Genomic DNA, 23185 nt, shown 5'->3' with positions numbered 1-23185 from the left:
TTGAAGAAATGGAAAGGTAGAATCAGTGCCAGCCTAACACACGGCAGCTTTAGCCACTGATGACATCACAGCTTGATACCCAAAAGTGGCAGCCAAAATAAACTCAACAAATGAGAACCAAAATAAAACAGAAGAGTCTAACATAATACCAACAGTTGTTCAGCAGATATTACCCAGATCTTGACACACGATCATCAGAAGGATAAAGGGTGGGGCTGGCTTTGTGGCACAGTGGATTAAGCCACCACCAAATAAAATGCTGGAATCCAATATGTGTGTCCACCCTTTAAAAAAGATTGATTTATTTGAAAGTCAGAGTTTTGGGGGCCGGTGCAGTGGCACAGCTGGTTGAGGCCATGGGCTGCATCCCATATGGTCCCTGGTTCAGGTCTTGGCTGCTCCACTTCCAATCCAGCTGCCTGCTAATGTGCTTTGGAAAGTGGTACAGTATGGCCCAAGTCCTTGGTCCCCTATATCCACGTGGGAGATCCAGAAGAAGCTATTGGTTCCTGGCTTCAGATCAGCTCAGATCTGGCCACTGTGGCCATTTGGGAAGTGAACCAGCAGACTGAAGACCTTTCTATCTATCTCTATCAGTAACTCTGTCAAATAAATAAAATAAATCTTAAAAAAATGTCAGAGTTATAGAGAGGAGGGAGAGTCAGATGGGATGGCATTGTGGATTAGCAGGTAAAGCTGCTGCCTGCAATGCTGGTATCCCATATAGGCACCAGTTCATGTCCTGGCTGCTCCAATTCTGATCCAGCTCTCTTCTAATGGCCCTGGAAAAGTAGAAGATGGCCCAATACCTGGGTCCTTGCCACCCAAGTGCAAGACCTGAATGAAGCTCTTGGTGCCTGGCTTGGGCCTGGCCCAATCTTGGCCATTGCAGCCATCTAGAGAGTAGACCAGCAGATGGAAAATCTCTTTCTCATTCTCTCCCTTTCTCTATCTCTGCCTTGCAAATAAATAAATGCTAAGAGAGAGAGATCTGCCATCTGAGATGGCTGCCATGGCCAGGGCTGAACCACACAGAAACCAGGAGCCAGGCACTTCATCTGGGTCTCACACATGGGTTACAATGGCCCAAACACTTGAGTCATCCTCTGCTGCTTTTCTCAGGCCATCAGCAGGGAGCTAGGTTTGAAGTGGAGCAACTGGGACATGAACTACTGTCCATGTGGGAAGCTGGCATTGCAGATGGTGGCTTTCCCCATTGTGCCACAATGCCAGCCCCATGAGTGCCAGTTTGATTCACAGCTGTTCCACTTCTGATCCAGCTCCCTGCTAACACAACTGGGGAAGCAGAAAAAGATGGCACAAGTACTTGGGTCCTTGCACCAACATGGGACACTTGGTTGGGCTTCCAGGCTGGGCCAGCATTATTCATTGCAGTCTCTTGAGTGAACCAGCAGATGCAAGATCCCCATCCTTCTGTCTGCCTCTTTCTCTGTAACTCTGCTTTAAGATAAAAATTTTTAAATCTTAATAAAATAAAGAGAAAGGGTGAAAGAGTAGCCACAGTAAAGTAACAGAGCAAAGCTACAGTTGTGCTGTCCCTCAGCAGCCTCTGCCTTAAGTGGGAAGTCTCTGGCTTGTAGACACTGACATAAAAGACACATTCAAAACACATTTCAAAGCAAGAGATGAGAGGTTTACAAGGCATATTGATTTTATGATGACTTTAATTCAATAGGTACACTGGGTTTAGATATATGCCTTTTGTGCAGCCAAGTTAACCCAGGGTCTAATTCAAAGAGATGTACTGAGGAAGATGTGCTGCCAGGGGAGAGAGCTGCAATGTCCCATTGCTCTTGTAGTATCATAAAGGGAAGGAAAAGGGCTACTCATGTCCATGGTTATAAGGAGGACAGAAGCACAAACATTTCAGAAGGTGGGAGCAAATTTCAAATATAGTTATTTTAAGAAAATAAAAGGAAGTAAATTTCAGAATATAATGTGGGGTAGAAACACACCATCAGTTCATCAATTCTCACAGGGATCCAGGAAAACTGCCCTGCCTACCCACAGACCAAATGTTTTAAAACACATTTTCTGATTAAATTCAGAAGATTACAGGACTCAGTACTGTGGGTGTTCAAATGCCAAATTAAGTTTTAGTTTCCACTATGGGTGCATGTAGCCCAATCACTCAGAACATGAGAAACACTTTTCCATAAGAAGGAACGTGAAATATTCAGTCACACAGAATAACTGTGCTTAGTACTCAAAGTGAACCCCAGGATAAGCACCCAGAAAACCTGTTAGGTCTTGGGGCCAGCACAGTGGTGTAGCATGTAAAAATTTATTTATTTATTTAAAAGGCAGAGTTACAGAGAGGCAGAGGCACAGATAGTGGTCTTCCATGCACTGATTCACTCTGAAAATGGCTGCAATAGCCAGAGCTGTATTTATCTGAAGCCAGGAGCCAGAAGCTTCTGTCAGGTCTGCCACATGGGTGCAGAACCCAAGAACTTGGGCCATCTTTCACTGCTTTCCCAGGCCACAGCAGAAAGCTGGATCTCAAACAAGCACCCAAACGGGATGGCAGCACTGTAGGTTGCAGCTTCACCTGCTATGCCACAGTGCCAGTCCTCAAAATAAACCTATTTTAAAAAGCATTTTAACTGAGGGATGGGAGAGAGTTTGCTAATCCAAAGCAAGGATAACATAACATAACTACTACACAGAAGAAGTTCCTGGCTCCTGGCTCCTGGCTCCTGGCTCCTGGCTTTGGATCGGCACAGCTCCGACCACTGTAGCGAATTGGGGAGTGAACCAGCAGGTAGAAGACTTCTCTCTCTCTCTCTGCCTCTCCTTCTCTGTGTGTAACTCTGACTTTCAAGTAAAATAAATAAATATTTTAAAAAAAATAACTACTAGTACTCATTAACTTCAAAAATATAGAAATTTAATGAAACTCAAAATATAACCAAAATCATCATCTACTACACATTATAATCTTTATTTTGAGAGTCATATTAGAAAAAAATTAACCCCTCCCCCATTGAAAAAATGCACATGGGACTGGTATAGTAAGTTAAGCAGACCCTGGCAGTGCCAGCACCCCACATGGGTACTGGTTCAAGACCTGGCTGCTCCATTTCCAATATAGCTCCCTACTAATTCACCTGGGAAAGCAGAGGATGATGGCCCAAGTGTTTGGGCCTCTGAAGTCAAGTGTGAGAACCAGAAGAAGCTCCTAGCTCCTGAATTCACCTGGCCCAGCCCAAGTCATTGTGGCCATTTGAGGAGTGAACCAACGGATGGAAGACCTCTCTTTCAATTTCTCTGTAAATCTGCCTTTCAAGTAAATAAAATGAATCTAAAAGAAAATACACTGTATACAATGTAGTATTTTGGTTATTCCCTCATACAAAGAAAGCTCAGATAAACTGTAGATGAATCCTCCTGGCTTGATGCAATTCAGAAGGAGGATTGCTTCTGCCACCCTGTGGTAGACATCAATGAAAGTTATTAATGGGAAGATGAATGGGCCGGCACCATGGCTCACTAGGCTAATCCTCTGCCTGTGGTGCCAGTACTCCAGGTTCTAGTCCCAGTAGGGGCACCAGTCCTGTCCCAGTTGCTCCTCTTCCAGTCCAGCTTTCTGCTGTGGCCCAGGAAGGCAGTGGAGGATGCCCAAGTGCTTGGGCCCTGCACCCGCATGGGAGACCAATAGAAGCACCTGGCTCCTGGCTTTGGATCAGTGCAGCGTGCTGGCTGTAGCAGCCATTTGGGGGGTAAACCAATGGAAGGAAGACCTTTATGTCTGTCTCTGTCTCACACTGGCTAACTCTGCCTGTCAGGAAAAAAAAGAAAAAATGGGAAAATGAATGCACACCATCAGACTGCTTCCTCATATGGCACCTTTCCTTAAAGACATCACTGTTGCATTACCAGATTATGTCTCTCATATGAAATATGTCTCTCCTAAAAATTTTAAAGAACTTGCCAGAAACTTATTGCAGAGCAGGGAATGATGTGCCAAGGACAGTGAGTTAGCCTGAGTAGTCCAGGAATCCTGTTCTTGGCTGTTTTCAAGTTCATATTAATGTACACACAACATAGTTGCTGAGAAAGTGTCTTACAGTTGTTTCCTGGGTGTGAAGCAGCTCTTTTCAGCACAAATGCCTAACTTCTTGTCCACTCACAAGCACTGTGATAGGGAATACATGCGAGAAAAGGTCAAAACACACTGGGTTTCAGAGGAAGATGTTACCCTAACAACCTCTATCCAGGATTCACTTTCTATTCTTACTTCCTAGGTAACCTTACTATGCTAAATGAGTTTCACAGATTAGTAATCTGGTGACAACAGGACTCTAACAGAATTTATGAATCACTCAGTCAATCAAGTGATAACTTCATTATACTGAAAGTTAGTCTATAGCAATAGTTTTTAGGGCCACATCTCTCTTTTTAAAAGATGTTTTATTTATTTGAGAGGTAGAAATACAGATAACGAGACAGACAGAAAGGTCTTCCTTCTGCTGGTTCACTCCCCAGTTGGCCAAAATGGCCAGAAGAACTGCACTGATCTAAAGCCAGGAGCTTCTTCTGGGTCTCCCACATGGAGACCTCCCACATGCCTTCCCAGGCCATAGCAGAGAGATGGATCAGAGGAGGAGCAGCTGGGACTCAAACGGGTGTCCATATGGGATGCTGGCACCACAGGCAGTGGATTAACATACTGAGTCACCATGCCAGCCCAAAGCCATATCTTCTACTATACTGTGTATAGTAAAAGTATACTATACTGTGTATAGTGAAAGTATAGTATACTATCTCTGTGGGGGGAGGGGAGCACATTTTCTCTTTTCTTCCTTACCCCTCTTCACATTAACAGCTTGTATAAAGGCTTCCATAGGCCACAGTCATGAAAATCTGTCACTAATATCCTCCCATGTTGAAAATGGCATGGAGTTAAACACAGAACTCAGAATAAGAAAAGTAATTTGAAGCTGGTGTTGTGGCTGAGCAGGTAAAACCATAAGGGTGCTGGTTCGAGACCTGGCTGCTCCACTTTCTGATCCAGCTCTCTGCTATGGCCTGGGAAAATAGTGGAAGATGGCCCAAATGCTTGGTCCCCTGCATCTGTGTGGGAGACTTGGAAGAAGTTCCTGGCTCCTGACTTCCATGCAGTTCTTGCCATTGTGACCATCTGGGGAGTGAACCAGCAGATGGGAGACCTCTCTGTGCCTTTTCCTCTCTGTAACTCTGCCTTTCAAATAAATAAATTAATTAATTAAAAAGTAACTGACCCTCTTAATTAAAACCATATGGATTATAAGATACTCAGCTTGGTGGAGCATTGAGTGACTGTAAAGAAAGAGAAAAATTGATACTTTTCTGTATTTATGTTTTCATAGCTCTCCACTATGAAAATCCAGATTGAAGTAGCTCATTATTAACTCATACGGTAGACTTGCATTAATTTCAGTTCACTTCTCACTTTGCAAAGGGATTAGCAGCAGGTAATAAAAGTTCGCATCCCTAATAACATGAGAAGAAAGAAGGGTTGAAGACAGAAATCAAAAAGCAGGAAAATAAATCAGCTACGTTTCCATGGCCTCAAGCTCCAGATTGAAAAAGTCTGTTAATTAAACACGGAGGAGTGATCAATCCACAAAGCTACTGCACAAGCTTCACGTGCTGCTGGGAAAGTCAGCCAAACACATAGCGCCCCAGCTGTCAGATGTGTCCGCGGGGTCCAGCATGGGGGCCAGGAGCCAGAGCCTACTCTGATCTTCCATCTCCACCTCTCCACTGCCTCAGGCTCTGGCTGAGGGCCACCGAGCCCCGCCCAGCTGGAACTACCAGGGGATATAGCCGGAGGCCAGCCACAAGGCATTCTCTGACCCACCCAAAGTGGGAACTGGGCTTATTTAAATATAGGGAATGGGACTCCTTCCTTCGGCGTGCTCTCAATTGCCCTGCTTGTGCCGTTCCTTGTCCAGTGGACTTTAAGGAGAATTTGAGCGAGGCAGCCCATGGGACTGGCCGAGCATCGGGAGACTGGGAAGCGGTGGTGGGAGACACAACACCTGGGCCCCAGCCTTGACTCTGCCAGAGAAGCTCCCAGGATCACTGAGAAGCAAGTGATCAAGGTCTGGGAGCCGCCACCCACCATCGCACCCACCCCTCTCCCACACACACATCTGTGCCCCCTTCTGTTCTCCATACTTGCCGTGGAAAATCTTGGGAGCACGTCCCCTTCCTTCAGGACACCTGGAGAGCAAAGCGGAGAGTGTGGGACAGAAGTCGCTGGAACTTGGGACCCACAGTGGCAGATGCAGAGGCACAGAAGCAGCAGGGGGCAGGTCTGGGGTGTGTGCTCCCCAACTGCCTCCAATTGTACTTGCAGAGCAAGACTCCCCAGGGAATGTGAGAGAAGGAGCAGCGCAGCCTCTCAGGGCCCTCTCTGATCAGTAAATGAACTCCCTCTGTTCTCAACCCCAGGCCACATGGAAAGGAACGCGCATGCGCACATTCTCCCACATTCACACGCACAGGCGTTCAGAGCAGGAAAACATTAAGCACCGGGTGACTCTGGGAAATGTAGTCCAGGCCAGGGCATTCCTGGAGAGACTTACTGACCACTCCTAGGGCTTCACTGTGGGGTGGGTGGAGACAGGCTGGGAACCAGAGGGTGTTTGCTTTTGTTTACATCCCTCCTTCCCTTCCTTCCCACCCCAAATCTTAAGGGTCAGTTGCTGTTCTTCCTTTCTTGAACAAAATCTTAAGAAGTGACAGCCACTGCTGCTGAGTCCCAAATCACGGTTCCCTTACACACACTGTTTCCTCAGAAAAATCCCCTGCTGCTTTATTCCTGGATAGCTTCTCTCAAGTAACGAATGACAAGGATTTCAATGTGACTCTCAGTACAGGTGTACATGGCATAGTTTAACATCTAGATTTGAGAATACAATTTTTATTTGTGTCTTGTTGATGTTTATTTTTCTTTTCAAATTATTTTACACCACCATCTAATTCACCAAGTACAAAAAAAAAAAAAAAAACAGGAGAACTGGATACTGGACTAACATTGCCAAGTATCCCCTAGGGGGCCAGATTAATAGAGTAAATGCCTTACTTTGTAACATTTATACCTTAGATTAATTCTGGAGACAGTATTATCAATTTACAAAGAGAAAGCTGAGGTGGAAAGAGTTTAGAATTGAATTTGCTCATGGAAATATGGTCAAAAAGTCTAGGTTAAAGGCCAACCAAAGTGAAATATAGGCATTTGGATCTGGCTGAAGAACCCATGAGAGTATTTTAGGCATGGAAAGCTGACACTCTGGGAAAAAAAAAAAAACAACCTTAAATGAAAGATCTCTTCGAGTGAGATCCCAGTGGAAAGAACAGGTCATCAAAGAAGTAGCTACCTTTCTCTGAAGGGAGGAGAGAACTTTCACTTTGACTATGACCTTGTCTAAGATCAGAGTTGGTGAACTCAAAAGGCTTTCATAGCCTTGGCAACTCATGACAAGATTCTAGGGTGATTACTGACGCCATAGACAAGAGTGTCAAATTGTTAAGTCAATAACAGGAGTCACTGTGCACTTACTCCTCATGTAGGATCTCTGTCCTTAATGTGTTGTCCAATGTGAATTAACACTATAACAAGTACTCAAACAGTATTTTTCACTTTGTGTTTCAGTGTGGGTACAAACTGTTGAAATCTTTACTTCATATATACTAAATTGATCTTCTGTATATAAAGATAATTGACAATGAATCTTGATGTGAATGGAAGGGGAGAGGGAGCAGGAGAGGGGAGGGTTGCAGGTGGGAGGGAAGTTATGGGGGGGAAAGCCATTGTAATCCATAAACTGTACTTTGGAAATTTATATTTATTAAATAAAAGTTAAAAGAAAAAGAAATCTTTCGGGACCAGCACTCTGGCATAGTGAGCTAATCCTCTGCCTTCAGCATGGACATTCTATATGAGTGCTGGTTCAAGTCCCTGCTGCTCCAGTTCCAATCCAGCTTTCTGCTCTAGCCTGGGAAAGCAGTAGAAGATGGCCCAAATGCCTGGGACCCTGCATCCACGTTGGAGTCCCAGAACTTCCTGGCTCCTGGCTTTGGATCAGCTTAACTATGGCCATTGCAGCCATTTGGGGAGTGAACCAGTGCATGGAAGACTTCTTTCTCTGTGCCTCTCATGTAACTCCACCTTTCAAATAAAAAAATAAATTTTTAAAAAAGGAAATACTTCTTTTATCTTGGGGCTCAGTTTCTAAAACCCCAGATTTCTCATATTTAAAATGAAAAATGAGGGAGAGGAAGAGTATCTCCAATGTTAATCTTCACTGTAGAGAAACACATAGGATTATAACTTATCTAAAAAAAAAGAAAGGAGATTCAAAGTTGCCATTGCTGTATGGTTATTTTTCTCATATTTAATATCAAGATAGCATATAAATATTATGCATTCTTAGGTATATGTGTGGTGTTTGATTTTTAAGATTTTAAGTAGAAATCTAAATGGAAGCAGGATGACATGGAGTTCTGTTTGTGATTACTTCTGTCAATTATAATTCATGGGATTAGAATTGCTGGATTAGGAATGCTTAAATGTATCCATTCATTTCACACTAATGTTTACTATATCAGGCAATATTATTTGTGTAGACTGCTTTTTCTTGCCAGATTGAAAATTCAGGAGGGCAAGAAACATGTTTGCTTTGACATTGAAACTCAGCATCTTGATAGAGTCATTATTTTAGTTGAATGAATAAATGAGGATATAAAAATTAAACAAATACAATTTCTGATCCCCAAGAACTACCTAGTTGAAGAGATAATGAAATAGATATCTATTTGATAACTGCCACAATTAAATGGCACACCATTAACCCTGAGGAATCAAACAGAGCTCTCAGGCCACACCAATCTCAAGCCTCTAAGGCTCCATCAAAAACAGTCCACTTAATCTAGAGTCATAGTATAACAAGAAAAAGAACCACAGTGAAGAAACCAAAGAATATCTCCAATATGCCCAACAACAAACACAAAAACCGAGGCAATAAGAACAAGGAAGACACTAGGATGCCCCCAAAGGAAAAAGACACCCCAATTCAAGATTATGACGATGATGAGATAGAAGAAATGTAAGAAGCGGATCTCAAAAAATTGTTAAGAACATTATGAAGTTCTCAAAAACAAATTCTTGAACTATAGAAATCCTTAATGGACAAGATAGAAAATCTCTCTCGTGAAAATGAAATATTAAGGAGGAATCAAAATGAAATGAAACAACTAGTAGAACATGAAACTATGATAGTGATGAGAAATCATAATGAAATGAAGAATTCAATAGATCAAATGACAAACACGTTAGAGAGCCTTAAAAACAAAATGGGTGAAGCAGAAGAGAGAATATTGGACTTGGAAGACAGAGAACAGGAAAGGATACAGTCAAACCAAAGAAAAGAAGAGGAAATTAGAAATCTAAAAAATATTGTGGGGAATCTTCAGGATACTATTAAAAAACCTAACATTTGGGTTCTAGGAGTTCCTGAAGGCATGGAGAGGGAGAAAGAATTAGAATGCCTTTTCAGTGAGATATTAGCAGAAAGTTTCCCAGGTTTGGAGAAGGACAGAGACATCCTAATACAGGAAGCCCATAGAACCCCTAGTAAACATGACCAAAAGAGATCCTCACCACGACACGTTGTAATTAAACTCACCACAGTGAAACAGAAAGAAAAGATCCTAAAATGTGCAAGAGAGAAACGTCAGATTACTCTCAGAGGATCTCCAATTAGACTCACAGCTGAATTCTCATCAGAAACCCTACAAGCTAGAAGGGAATGGCGAGACATAGCCCAGGTACTAAGAGAGAAAAACTGCCAGCCCAGAATATTATATCCTGCTAAGCTATCATTTGTGAATGAAGGTGAAATAAAGACCTTTCATGGCAAACAGAAATTGACAGACTTTGTCGCCACTCATCCAGCCCTGCAAAAGATGCTTAAAGATGGGTTGCACACAGAAACACGGTCATCAATATGAAAGAAGGTAAAGGAAGGAAACCTCACAGCAAAAGATCACAGGGAATTCAAAGCATATATTAGAACTTATCTTTGGCAAATGGCAGGGCAAATTTACCACTTATCATTAGTCACATTGAAAGTTAATGGCCTGAACTGTCCAGTTAAAAGACACCAATTGGCTGATTGGGTTAAGGAAAAAAACCATCTATTTGCTGCTTACAAGAAACACATCTTTCCAACAAAGATGCATGCAGACTGAAAGTGAAAGGCTGGAAAAAGATATACCATGCCAACAGAAATGAAAAAAGAGTGGGTGTAGCCATCTTAATGTCGGACAACATAAACTCTAACACAAAAACAGTTAAGAGAGACAAAGAGGGGCACTATATGATTAAGGGATCAATTCAACAGGAAGATATAACAATTATCAATGTATATGCACCTAATTACAGGGCACCGGTTTATTTAAAAGATTTGTTAAGAGACTTAAAGGGAGACTTAGACCCCAGTACAATAGTACTGGCGGACTTCAATACTCCACTCTCAGAAATAGACAGATCAACAGGACAGAAGATCAACAAGGAGACAGTAGATTTAAGTGACACTATTGCCCAAATGGATCTAACAGATATCTACAGAACTTTTTATCCTACATATAAAGCATTTACATTCTTCTCAGCAGTACATGGAACCTTCTCTAGGATTGACCACATACTAGGCCATAAAGCAAGTCGCAGCAAATTCAAAAGAATTAGAATCATACCATGCAGCTTCTCAGACCATAAAGGAATGAAGTTGGAAATTAGCAACTCAGGAATCCCTAGAGCATACGCAAACACATGGAGACTGAACAACATGCTCCTGAATGAACAATGGGTCATAAAAGAAATTAAAAGAGAAATCAAAAATTTTCTGGAAGTAAATGAGCATAACAGCACAACATACCAAAACATGGGACGCAGCAAAAGCAGTGTTAAGAGGAAAGTTTATATCAATAGGTGCCTACCTCAAGAAATTGGAAAGGCACCAAATAGATGAGCTTTCAATTCACCTCAAGGATCTAGAAAACCTGCAGCAAACCAGACCCAAATCTAGTAGGAGAAGAGAAGTAGTTAAAATCAGAGAAGAAATCAACAGGATTGAATCAAAAAAAAATTACAAAAATCAGCCAAATGAGGAGCTGGTTTTTTGAAAAAAAAAAAATAAACAAAATTGACACCCCATTGGCACAACTAACTAAAAACAGAAAAGACCCAAATCAATAAAATCAGAGATGAAAAAGGAAACGTAACAACAGACACCATAGAAATAAAAAGAATCATCAGAAATTACTACAAGGACTTGTATGCCAGCAAACATGGAAACCTATCAGAAACGGATAGATTCCTGGACACATGCAACCTACCTAAGTTGAATCAGGAAGACATAGAAAATCTATGATTCAAAAGGGAAGTAATTCTGCACAGCTGAACAGAATTGGAGGTAGTTAGCAAACAAATGATATACCCACAGGAGCCAGAGATCGGAAGCTCTTTCCCAAGGACCACACAGGGAATCTGTCCTGCCCTCAGTGTGGGCTCAAATTCTCCTTCAGTCTCCCACTGGGTTGCCAAGGTTACAGAATTGTAGCGTCTCTGGAGAGTACTCACGTGAATTCTGTGAGTTCTCTCCCCCGCCGTCTTTTTTCACAGTCTCAGTTCAGTAGCACCACACATTCACTAGGTTCTAATCTCTTGTTAATTCACCACCCCCCGCCCAGAGTCAGGTTTTTCTGCTAGGCTCAAGGCTGGTGCAGACCTGAGGTCACCCTGCTTATGACGTATCTCCAAGATGGTGCCTGCTCTTTGTCTTGCTCGCCTTTGAGAGGTGAGCCAAGAGAGAGAAACTCGTGTCTGTATCGGTCACTTTTTTTTCTCTCTCTCTCTCTCTCTCCTCTAGTTAGCCTGGTGAACTTTTCCCCATGGGGTCATTCCCTCTAGTCTCCTCTTTCTGCTTGCCTGCTGGTGTCTCAGGCTATTGAGGTCCAGCTCACCTCGCGTTCCAGCACTGGTGTGTTGAGTCTGCTGCTGGTGTCCTGAACTTTGGGCTCCCACACTCTCCATGCAGGTCCACTTTGAATCACTAGTTCCAGAAGAGTTTCTTCTGCTGTTTCTTCCCCTACTCTTCCTTGAACCTGTAGTATCTCCACTTTTATTAAACTGTCTCTCCCCAGACTATCAGTGTGCTTCCTTCCTATTCCGCCATCTTGCCACTCTCTCAAGAGTTGCAATGTTAAGTTCTTTGTCAAGCTGAAGCTAGGATGAATGACTGTTTCCTGGTCTTCCACATGGGTGGCAGGGCCCAAGGACTTGGGCCATGTTCTGAAGCCTTCCCAGGTGCATTCACATTGTGCTTGATCAAAAGCAGAGAAGCTGGGACTTGAAGCAGCACCACAGCACTCTGATGTGGAATGCTGGTGTGGCAGGCAGTGGTGAAACTTCCTGCACCACAGCATTCATATATGCTGTGCTATATACAATTTTTTATTCCTTTTTGGAATGTGTGAACTTTTGTTAAAAATTATTCTAATATTATGCCAGTATCCTATTTCCTATCAAATTTTCATCCAGTACCTTTGATATTCATTATTTTTAATCATCATTGCTGTATGAAATGCTGGTGTTTTAATTCCCAATATTGTTTCTTCATTTATATTTTGAACTAGCATCAAAGCTAAGGGCTCACTCTTCTGTCCTCATTAGTGTGTCATTATGTTTTATATCATTATGAGTTCACAGATTCTTATCTTGTTAAAGGTATTATAGTCTGAAATTATGTGTTCTGATGCTCAAGTTATTCCAGATCCTAGTGGAATCCTCTTCAACACACCAAATTAGGGCCCCAATATCTACAGTTGGTGTAAGTGCCATCCTAGGAGAAAAGATTCACTAGTTCTTATCTCCCTTCCCTGAATTACATTTCCCTTAAAGGTGCCATTTCTTTCATCAAATCTTGTTACTATTAATGAAGATTTACCATTCAGCTATACTCCTCTATGTTTTCTCTGAAGATGTTCTTTAGTACTAAGGCCACTTTACAAACCAAAATCTCATCAAGTCACACTCCTCTTTCAACTGTGTGGATGGTTTCCCATGACCTTTGAACAGGGACCATAGGACTCACTATGGTCTTCAGAAAGACAATGCTATGTATGGGTTGTACCCTATTAGGTCTTGTCTACCAGCTGTCTGCTCGCTATTATCTTCTTACATGCTAGGACTCGGAAGGCTCTCAGTTGTATCACAGACTTTACAAATTTCCTCTCAACCCATCAAAATTACTAAAAGTTCCAAATGTGAGGCTAAACTGTTTTTTTATAAAAAAAAATTATTATTTTATTTGAGAGGTAGAGTTACAGACAAAGGGAGAGACAGAGAGAAAAATCTTCTGTCCACTGGTTTACTTCCCAGTAGACACAACAGACTGAGTTGGGTTGATCTGAAGCCAGGGGCCAGAAGCCTGGAGCTTCACTCTTCTCTCCCATATGGGTGCAGGAGCCCAAGCATTTGGGCCATCTTTGACTGCTTTTCCAGGCCAAAGCAGAGAGCTGGATTGGAAGAAGAACAGCTGGAACTCAAACTGGCACCACAGGCAGAGGCTAAGCCCACTATGCCACAGTGCTGGACCCTAAGTTCTTTTAAAATAAGATTTACAGTATTTGTTTGAAAGGCAGACACAGAAAGAAGGTTGCAGTGGAGACAGAGATATTCCACCTGCTGGTTCATTCCCCAGATAGATGCAGTAACAGGGAGATGGATCATAATGGAGCAGCTGGGACTCAAACCAGTGCTCACATGAGATGCTGGCATTACAGGCAGTGGCTCCATGTGTCAGCTACTTCATTTCTTCTTTCAAAGGAGTTCTCACCCATAAGTGATTCAGAAAGATGTACCAAAGGACTTTTGAGGTGGTTATGATAAATTATCTCTTTTAAACTTTACATTCCACAGAACACACAGTATAACTAAATTATTTACCAACACAACCTCATTCCTTGATACTTGCCTAACTCAGATGAGATGTGTAATGAATGCTAATCTCTGGGTAAAAAGTGATGATCATGTCCCTAAAGAAGATTGCAGTACAGCTCAGCTGAACACGCAAAGGATAGCATGATTCTATGAGTTAGTCAATAGCAACACAAAAGTGCAATAAGTGATTATTTAAAATACATGATATTAAAACAATGCACTCAGAGAATTTCATCATGACAGTCCCCATTTTGGACTACACCTTCAGCACTCTAAGTTTCTATAGCACAGCAAAAGTGTGGGCAATGAAAGTTTCTTTCTGGGAGAGATAAGAGGAATATTTTAGCATCAGTGACTCACACATTAGCAAGACAGATTTTCTGCAAATAATTGAAATCCATAATCAGCAGCTTTGTTCAAAACTTCATTTTCTGTAACTGTGAAAGTGCAATTAAAGGACGATATTTGGGACAGAATTCTTAAAGATACGTGAAGAAGGTTACTGAGTGGTACATAACTTGGCAAACCTGCAGCAGCAGGTTTTATATAAGAAACAGATCACCCAAAAACAGCTCACTCACACCACCAGAGTGCCCAGTCTTGGCTTCCTTCTCTTCACCTTCATCTTCATTATCAGTAATTTTATTCATGTCTTAGAATTTAGTTCAAATTGAAGGTATAACCAGAGGCTATCACTACTCCTAATCTAGGTAATACTAGTGAGCACAAATACAGTGTCTTCAATGGCAAACACCCACTTTTCAGTATTATGCCAAACTTATTAAAGAACATGATACTGGCATTTTTACAATGATAGGATAATAAAAATCATTAGAGCAATTTATCAGGTTTATAATGCACATCAAGAGAAAGTGTGTCAATGTGGAGAACAGTGTGTAAATTGTTGAGTATAGTCAGGCAGAAGTGAGAAAATTAAGACAAACCATGCTGGGTAAAAATACATAGGAACAAGATTTCAGCAGGCAATGTTAAGCAGAGAAGCACCACATAGAAGTATGGAATCATTGTTTATTCAATGGATGCCCTATTCTGGGTTCGCAGCTGGAAGGTAGAAATACACTTGGAGATGCAGAGGTCCCTTATCCTCTTCATGGGTTTTACCCAATCAAGACAGTTTTCTCAGTCATTCTCACATGGAAGCAAGGGTCTTTATGCCATGATCTCAGTTGTGGGCTCTTTCAATTATGCTTTCTCCACTGCTAGACTTAAGTATCCTGTAAGTGGAACAGATTTTCTTCCCCAGAAGAGCAGCTGGGGACAACAGTGGGGAATCAGGTGTCAATGATTATAAGAATTTAATCAACCGATCTGAGGACCGGGCGGGAGGGAGCCAGGTCCCCGCGATCTTCTCCGACGGCAGCGGCGGCGGCTTAAGCCGGGTGCAGCCCCTGCGCCCCTGCCAGCCGGGATCCCGCAGGGTGGAGGCTCAGTGCCGGGCGCACGGACAGGATGGTCATCTGCGTGTTCATCGCCTCTTCCTCGGGCTTCGTGGCGATAAAGAAGAAGCAGCAAGATGTGGTGAGATTTCTGGAAGCCAACAAGATAGAGTTTGAGGAGGTGGATATCACAATGTCAGAAGAGCAGAGGCAATGGATGTACAAAAACGTACCCCCGGAAAAGAAGCCCGCGCAGGGCAACCCGCTGCCCCCGCAGATATTTAACGGCGACCGATACTGTGGAGATTATGACAGTTTTTTTGAATCAAAGGAAAGCAACACAGTGTTTTCATTCTTAGGCCTGAAACCACGGTTGGCATCAAAGGCAGAATCTTAGAGAGAAGAAATGGAAGATGACGGAGATGCATTTTGGAGCACCCCTGGTACTCAGCACACACCTGCTTACCTAATGCATCACTGTGACAAAAGCCACGTGCATCATCAGTATCTTTGCTTGCCACGGAAAAGGTGTTTTTGGAAGATGTGGGTATAATGGGGATTGCATGATTGCTTTAAACCAAATCAGAACGGTGGTGGATTTTTTCTCGTTTTTAGATTTGCCTGCAGTTGCCTCATGAAACTACTCTCACCTGTTACAGGTGTGCTCCCTTAATGATGAAAAGATAAGTGGGTGGCACCATCAGCGGGAAAATGTTGGATCTGTCCTAGGTTATAGTAGATGCCAGTATTGCATGCAGTCACTTCTCTTTAAGCTGCCTGGACTATATCCTTTAAGTTAGTCTGCCAGGCTATTCAAATCTTTGGATCAGAAATTTTGAAAAGCAGTGCTGTTGACCATGGGCACTGGAGATTTTTGCTGCACAATCCCTAAAGTTACTATTCAGTGCTTTGTAGTAACACCTTTGAAAAAGTTAGACATTCTAGACTCCTTTTGGTAATGGAAAGAAACATTCCCTTATAAAGCCTCAAGCTCCTATAGATTATCCTAAAAATTATTGTTGAAACATTTTGTGATGAGAACCAAGTTACAGGGATGAAAGCAATCAGTATTTTGGAAAAATACATATGCTTCTCTATCTCTTATAAGGGGAAAATTTTACCTAAACACATTAAGACTACCGGAAAGATATATTTTAAGAGGTGCATTAATTAGATAGTAAATTTATAGGAAAATTATCTGACTAGTATCTTAAGGCATTTTCAAGTCTAGCAATTTCTTTATATCTGAGTGCACATATATTTTTAAATGCAGCTCCCCAAACTAATAGCTGCTTATTCTATTTTGTGAAGGGATTATATTTTTTTGAGAAAGGAAGATCTTGGTTAGATATATTTTGTGAACCCTTGATGAAGCATATTAAAAGATCCCAATATTGCTGTAGAATTTGTTTTCCTATGTTACTTTTCATTGTTTCCCTACTTCGCTGACATTTCTGTCCAGTGTACAACTTGGATTCTCCAGAGTCGTGTAGATTGATGGTTTCATTGCATGTATGAGCACAAGTTGAGTTTTCAGAGTGACATATGTGACAAAGGGGCTGTCCAGGGAATAACTCTGCATCGTCCTTGGCAAACACACAACATGTCTACTTCATTTGGGCGAAGGCTACCTTTCTGCACCCATGTTTCTATAACATGGATGCTTACATTTTGAGTGTTTGAAGTTGCCAAACATAAGAACAGCCTTGAACAAGATGCTCTCAGAGTGTCGCCTAAAATACTCTTCTGTTCCCAGCATCCTGATGCTGGGCCTTTCCTTATGATTCTGAGCAGAGAATTTAATAGAAATGGAAAGAGCAGAAGAATGAAAGCCCTGTCACCTGTGCCCTCACCCTGCCCATGTCTTGCTCAAAGTAATTCTCAAGAACTGAAGCCGAACTCCACAACTGCAGCTAGAAGAAAAGCATGGCAGTTCTGCTTCACTCAAACAGATGTGTGATCCATACTTTTCTGTCCAAGGAAAGCTGTTGTCTATTCGTAGGTACTACTGGTTAGTTGACGTTAAACAAGATCCGGGTCAGATTCCATTTGATAAATGCCAGGAACTATCTGGGATTTTTTGTTTTTCCTAACTGGATATTATGTTTGAGCATGTGAGTCTTTTGTTAAGGTTTAGAATGTCTTTTTAAGATACAGCAGTTTACAATTTTTCGTGTTGTAATGACCCAGCTTGCATTTAGTCTGCTCCTGCCAGTGAGTTCTAAGAACCAACTCAGTGAGGTTGAGGCTTTGCAAATTAAATTCTGGGATTATAGGATGCATACCATGCTTGCTAGACAAAGAAAGCTCCCCAGAGTTGTTTGGCTCTTAACTTTTGAGTTAACCTTGGTATACCTGGAATGCTGATTGTATTAAACAGACTAGGTGAATGGTGGTGCTAAACTACTATCACAGTTCTACACCACGACCCCTCCCTAATTTGGGGTGTTTTGATGTTGAGCAAAAAAACCCAAGAGTCCGGCCTCAGGTGGCACTGTTCCTATAATGAGCTAGAAGCACAGCGTGGGGCCTTGCCCACAGCACACAGGCTCCTGGGGCACTGAGGTGTTACCCTTTGGGACCTCGCTGTGCTCTCAGAAGACTGTGTTCTTGCTTGGACTCATTTACCAGCTGAATTCCAAATACATAATAGCTGTTTCCTTGCTCCCTCCTTTAACTAGCAGCCTGTAGACTTTGATGATCCCGGTCTTAAAAACCTAGGAAATAAACAGATGGGGACTGCAGGCGTAGGTGTAATTTCAAGGGCATTTTAAGACAGAATTTTTTAATTTCCTGTAGTAGGTTTGTTTAGAAAAAGGAAACTGCTGCTAAAAATCAAGTTATGCCATTTGAAAGGTAAACACATAGTGCCATTTGGCTGGGTATGGAGACCAGAAAATACTTGTTTTTCCAAATACTGGTGTTTTGTTGAAGTCAAGAGGAGAAAAGGAAGAGTTTTTTCCCACTCAGACTCTAATATACTGTAGATTTTTTTCTGTTTTATAGATTTTCATTCAACACTCCGACATAGCTAGTTTTTATATTATCTGAATTTAATAATGAACTAAACTTATTCTCGGCTTCTGTTATTGAAAGGTACCAAAGCCTCTTTCTGTTCTGTTTTGTTTGTTTGATTTTACTGTGGGGTTTTGCCTTTTTCTAGAAATACTTTCATTTGACAGCCTTTCTTACATGTTGGGGTCCACTTTGATCTGCATAGTTACTGTTTTAGATTTCAGTTTGTATGTGTTTGTCTCTAAGGGCGTTGGTGAAATCTCAGATTTTGTATTCAGCATTAAAGGGGAATAAATATCAGAAAAAAAAAAAAAAAGAATTTAATCAACCCTACAGAGCCCTCTAGTGGTGAATAGTCACATTCAACTGATTCATGACCCATTATTATATCCCAATGAGGACTCCAGTAACAGACCTCCCATAGTTAATTAAACCAAAGGTGCTCTCCAGTTAGCACACCTTCTCTATTGAGAGAGGTGCTTGAGGGCTTAATCTAGGAGAGCTTCCTTGTCAGATGCTTTGACCCTCAAGAGGAGAGTTCTTGCACACAGGAATCATAAGCCTCTCTCCCTGGTCCATGTCCTTGGATGCAATGTGCAAGAATCATGACACAGAAAAATTAACAGAAAGAAAAAAAGAAAAGACAGACAGACAGACAGAAAGAGAGAGAGAAAGAGAGAAAGAGAGAGAGAGAGAGAAAGAGAGAAAGAAGGAAGGAAGAAAAGAAAAGAAAAGAAAAGAAAAGAAAAGAAAAGAAAAGAAAAGAAAAGAAAAGAAAAGAAAAGAAATAGCATTGTGGTGCAACTCATGGGTTTACCGTAAATTTAGGTAAAGTGGGGGCTGGTGCTGTGCCATAATCATTAAGCCTCTGCCTGTGGCACTGGTATCTCATACAGGTGCTGATTCATGTCTCAGCTGCTCCACTTCCAATCCAGCTCTGTGCTAATGACCTGGGAAAGCAGTGGAAGATAGCCCAAGTGTTTGGACCCCTGTACCCATGTGTGAAGAAGCTCATGGCTCCTGGCTTTGAGTTGGTCCAGCTCTGGCCATTGTGTCCATTTGTGGAGTGAACTAGCAAGTGGAAGACCTCTCTCTCAGTCTTTCCCCTTGTCTATCTGTGACTGCTTGTCAAATAAATAAGTAAATATTTTTAAAACTTAGACAAAGTGACATTTATCTGTGTAATTTCTGTTCTATAAGTAAATCAGAAATTAGAGACTAATCATAATTGGTTTTCAAATTTCCTATAAATCAAAAATTTACCTCTTGCAGTATCACACAGTAAAATTTACTTTTTCAAAGAGGAACAAGTTTAACAAGAGCCTTCAAAGAACTTTCTATGATGATCAAATTAACTGTTGCCAGAAAAAAATTGTAAATTTTAGGAAGGCTGATTAGAAAAAAATCAGATATGTCTTCTTCTATCCACATGACTTTGTGAGATTAAGAGAGTGCTTTGTTTCAACTTTTTCTTATTGATGAATATTGTCACTTGAAATTTTTTCTTTAAAACTAAATACTAATTACCAGTAATCAATCATCCAAATAAGTACAGGATAATATACATTAATTATTTTTTATTCAGCACATCATAGTGACAAATGTGCAGTGGTAGCACATTTATAGTCTTTTCTGGACTCTATTAAAATATTTATTTAGTTTTTTCTTGAATCTATTTTGCTTTCTTGGTTTCTTTTTTTAAAAGGATTTATTTATTTGTTTATCTGAAAGTCAGACTTACAGAGGAGGGAGAGGGTGAGATAGGGAAAGAGAGAGAGAGAAAGAGAGATAGAGGAAGAGAGAGATCGTCCACCTGCTGGTACACTCCCCAAATAACTACCATTGCTGGGGCTGGGCCAGGCAAAAACCAGGAGCATGGAACTCCAACTGATTCTTCCATAAAAGTGGGAAGTGTCCAAGTACTTCAGCAATGTTCTGCTGCTTTCCTACACACATTAGTAGTGAACTGGATCAGAACTGGCACTTGAACCTGAGTTCATCTGGGATGCCAGCATTGTGAGCAGCTGCTTAATCTGCACCAAATGCTGGCCGCTGTTCTTGATTCTTAAAGGAAGGACACAGTAATGTCTAGCTGAAGAGAGATATGTACCAGACTTGAGTTTTACTATGGACAGATGACAGACACTGTAGATTTAGCTGAGTTTATGCCCAAGGGGTAGGATTCATTTAAGTTTCTTTTTTTAAAGATATGTTTTATTTACTTGAAAGACAGAGTTACAGAGAGAGCCAGAGCCAGAGTGAGAGCGAGAGCGAGAGAGAGAGAGAGATGTCTTCCATTCCACTGGTTCTCTCCCCAGTGACTGCAATGCCCAGAGCTGAACTGATCCAAGCCAGGAGCTTCTTCCAGGTGTCCCATGTAGGTTAGGGGCCCAAGGACCTGGGCCATCTTCCACTGCTTTCCCAGGCCATAGCAGAGAGCTGGATCAGAAAAGGAGCAGGCAAGACTTGAACTGGTGCCCATAAAAGATGCTGGTGCTGCAGGCTAGGGCTTTAACCCACTGCACCATAGCACTGCCCCCATTTGGGTCTTCTAACAAATCCTGGTGTTAGCTTGACTTGTAAATAGAGACAATTAATAAATTGGTAAATAATAGAGATATCTTTTGTTTATTTATTTATTTTTTTTTAACATGAATATGGCTAATTATAGAGACTAGTCCCTGTTTTTCTTTATTAACAACGTGACCTGATTACAATTTTTAAAGTCTAGACTAGTTTTCCATACGTTTTACATACTTTATTCTGACATCGTATCTTTTAAAAACAAGAGGACGCAAACATTTGCACTGGGCAGTGCCGTTTTTCTTTAGGCGGGTTTCACTTCCTTCCTTGGGCTTTTTGTCATCGGCAAATAAGTTCTCATTGCAGTGCTGCCCGCACGCTGTGAAGGGAGCCGGGGCCATCTTCAAAGCGGTACTCCCCTGGGCTGACTCACTGATCGGCTGCATCATTTCTTCTAGGACATTTGTAACAGATACAACATACACAGGATTTCAGTTTGGGTTTTTTTTTTCCTTTTTTTCTTTTTTAAATAAGTGTGTTTTCTGCTTCTCATTCATATTTTCTTTTCTTTGAATATATTGCACAATATTTTATTATTAAAAAAGGTTTTATGTCTCAGGCAAAAAGTTCTTCTCCTTCCTTCAGGAGGTGCTAATGCGCATTGTTTTCTAGAAGAGGTAAGTGGTTGTCTGTGTGGCCATCCTCAAAAGGGACAGAAGTGACGGGCTTAGAGGATCCAAGTCGGAAACGACAGCAAATTATTTCAACTATAAATTTCCCAATTCCATGTAACATTCCTGTTGTTGAAAAGATCCCTCCAACTATGCCACAAAGCCGCACAAAAAACTGCCAGAACGGCATGTGCTCCTCAGTCACTGTCACCATCAGAGAGCTGAGGTCGTACTTCATGAATATCCCCGAGACGCCGTGGCTGCCCGCAGCGTGGTTGATGATGCGTTCCCTTTCTGTCACAGAAAACTGATGGGTATCTGCTGAAATCTTGTAAGTATGTAGCTTTGTTGGCACAATTGTAATAAAATACTGGAACATCTGGTTGTGATCTATAGCAATTTTTTCAGTTCCATCTAAAGGATTGATGATTCCCGGAACAAGTTCTCCAAAAGACAAATGAGCTATTCTGTGAGAGAAATTGTAAGAGTCATGGTTGACAAGAGCTGCCAAGTGTGCATGGCCTCGGGGATGTGGAATTGCCTTGCCCACGGTTATGTGGAAGTTCCCTGCTACTTTGTTGACATAGAGGTGCCCGTGAATCCTGCACGCATCTGGAGACTGCAGCGAGTCATCCTCCCTTGGTGGAAGTGCTGTTGAAGGGCTTTTAAAAGCACTTTTAAATATGACATCTTGAAGTGAATGCTCTTCTTGCAGCCTACTCTGAATCAGCTGCAGCATCCTCTGCCACTCTCTTTGATGTGGTGAAAGATCAAATATTGCTGGTTCATAAACTAGACCATCTGCAGATGCAACCATTGTTTCTGCTAAATCTAACACATCTGCTCCAACATACTGACACTTCATGGCCACAGTAATATCTATATTAATTCTCAATTTGCTAGAAAAGTCCTTGTCTACTTCATATTCATACTTCATCCATGTATCTTGATACACTGAGAATTCCATTATTGTTAATAAAGCCATAGTGGTAAACGCTATCAGAGAAACTGTACCCCCGCTGGCCGAAGTCTCTACATAGCTGTCAGGAACCTTGGGAAAGGCGTCCAACTCTTTGACCAAACTTAAGGTTTTTTTCCGATTCAGTCGCCTCATCTTCAGGAACGCCTTCTTCTTCTTTCATATAGTCATGCTTGTGTTACGGTCCCAGCCGACCGCCATGTTTCTCTTTTGTTTATTTAGAAGGAGACTTTTAAAAGTAATTTTATAAAGAATATAAGGAGGGACTAGCATTTAAGCCACCATTTGTGAGAATGAAATCCTATATGGGTGCCAGTTCAAGTTCTGGCTGCTACACTTCTGCTACAGCTCCTTGATGATGGCCTGAGGAAACATCAGAGAATTGGTCAAGTGCTTGGGCTCCTTCATCCATGTGGCAGGCATGGAAGAAGTTCCTGGCTTTGGCCTAACCCAACCCCTGTCTTTGTAGCCATTTGGGGAATGAACCAGATGATGGAAGATCTGTCTTTCTCTCTTCTCCATAACTTTGACTTTCAAATAAACAAATAAGTCTTTTATAAAAAGAATATAAATGAAAATAAACTCT

The 23185-nt window shown here is 41.6% G+C and overlaps 3 protein-coding genes across 3 annotated transcripts in view; 1 reads left to right on the top strand and 2 right to left on the bottom strand.

Moving 5' to 3' along the window:
* The window catches only part of LOC103347453 (zinc finger protein 585A-like), a 222720-nt gene that overhangs the window by 49741 nt on the left and 149794 nt on the right, over positions 1-23185 (bottom strand). The gene's annotated exons all lie outside the window — the stretch shown is intronic.
* Positions 15347-18742, top strand: LOC127488967 (SH3 domain-binding glutamic acid-rich-like protein 2). The gene has a single exon (XM_051839717.2). The coding sequence runs from the start codon at positions 15485-15487 to the stop codon at positions 15806-15808; it is 324 nt and encodes a 107-aa protein (XP_051695677.1). The 5' UTR covers positions 15347-15484; the 3' UTR covers positions 15809-18742.
* On the bottom strand, positions 21170-22805 carry LOC138844569 (endoplasmic reticulum-Golgi intermediate compartment protein 2-like). Its single transcript, XM_070053438.1, has one exon. It carries the CDS (start codon positions 22732-22734, stop codon positions 21601-21603), a length of 1134 nt encoding a protein of 377 aa, XP_069909539.1. The 5' UTR covers positions 22735-22805; the 3' UTR covers positions 21170-21600.

Source organism: Oryctolagus cuniculus, chromosome 12 (assembly GCF_964237555.1).
Source record: "Oryctolagus cuniculus chromosome 12, mOryCun1.1, whole genome shotgun sequence".
Lineage (NCBI taxonomy): Eukaryota > Metazoa > Chordata > Mammalia > Lagomorpha > Leporidae > Oryctolagus > Oryctolagus cuniculus.
The sequence above is the reverse complement of the archived record's forward strand: the minus strand, read 5'-3'. Positions and strand labels throughout refer to the sequence as shown.

What these genes read in the sequence shown, in the direction of transcription:
- LOC127488967 (XM_051839717.2), top strand. Translation starts at nt 15,485, where the DNA reads ATGGTCATCTGCGTGTTCATCGCCTCTTCCTCGGGCTTCGTGGCGATA.
- LOC138844569 (XM_070053438.1), bottom strand. Translation starts at nt 22,734, where the DNA reads ATGAGGCGACTGAATCGGAAAAAAACCTTAAGTTTGGTCAAAGAGTTG.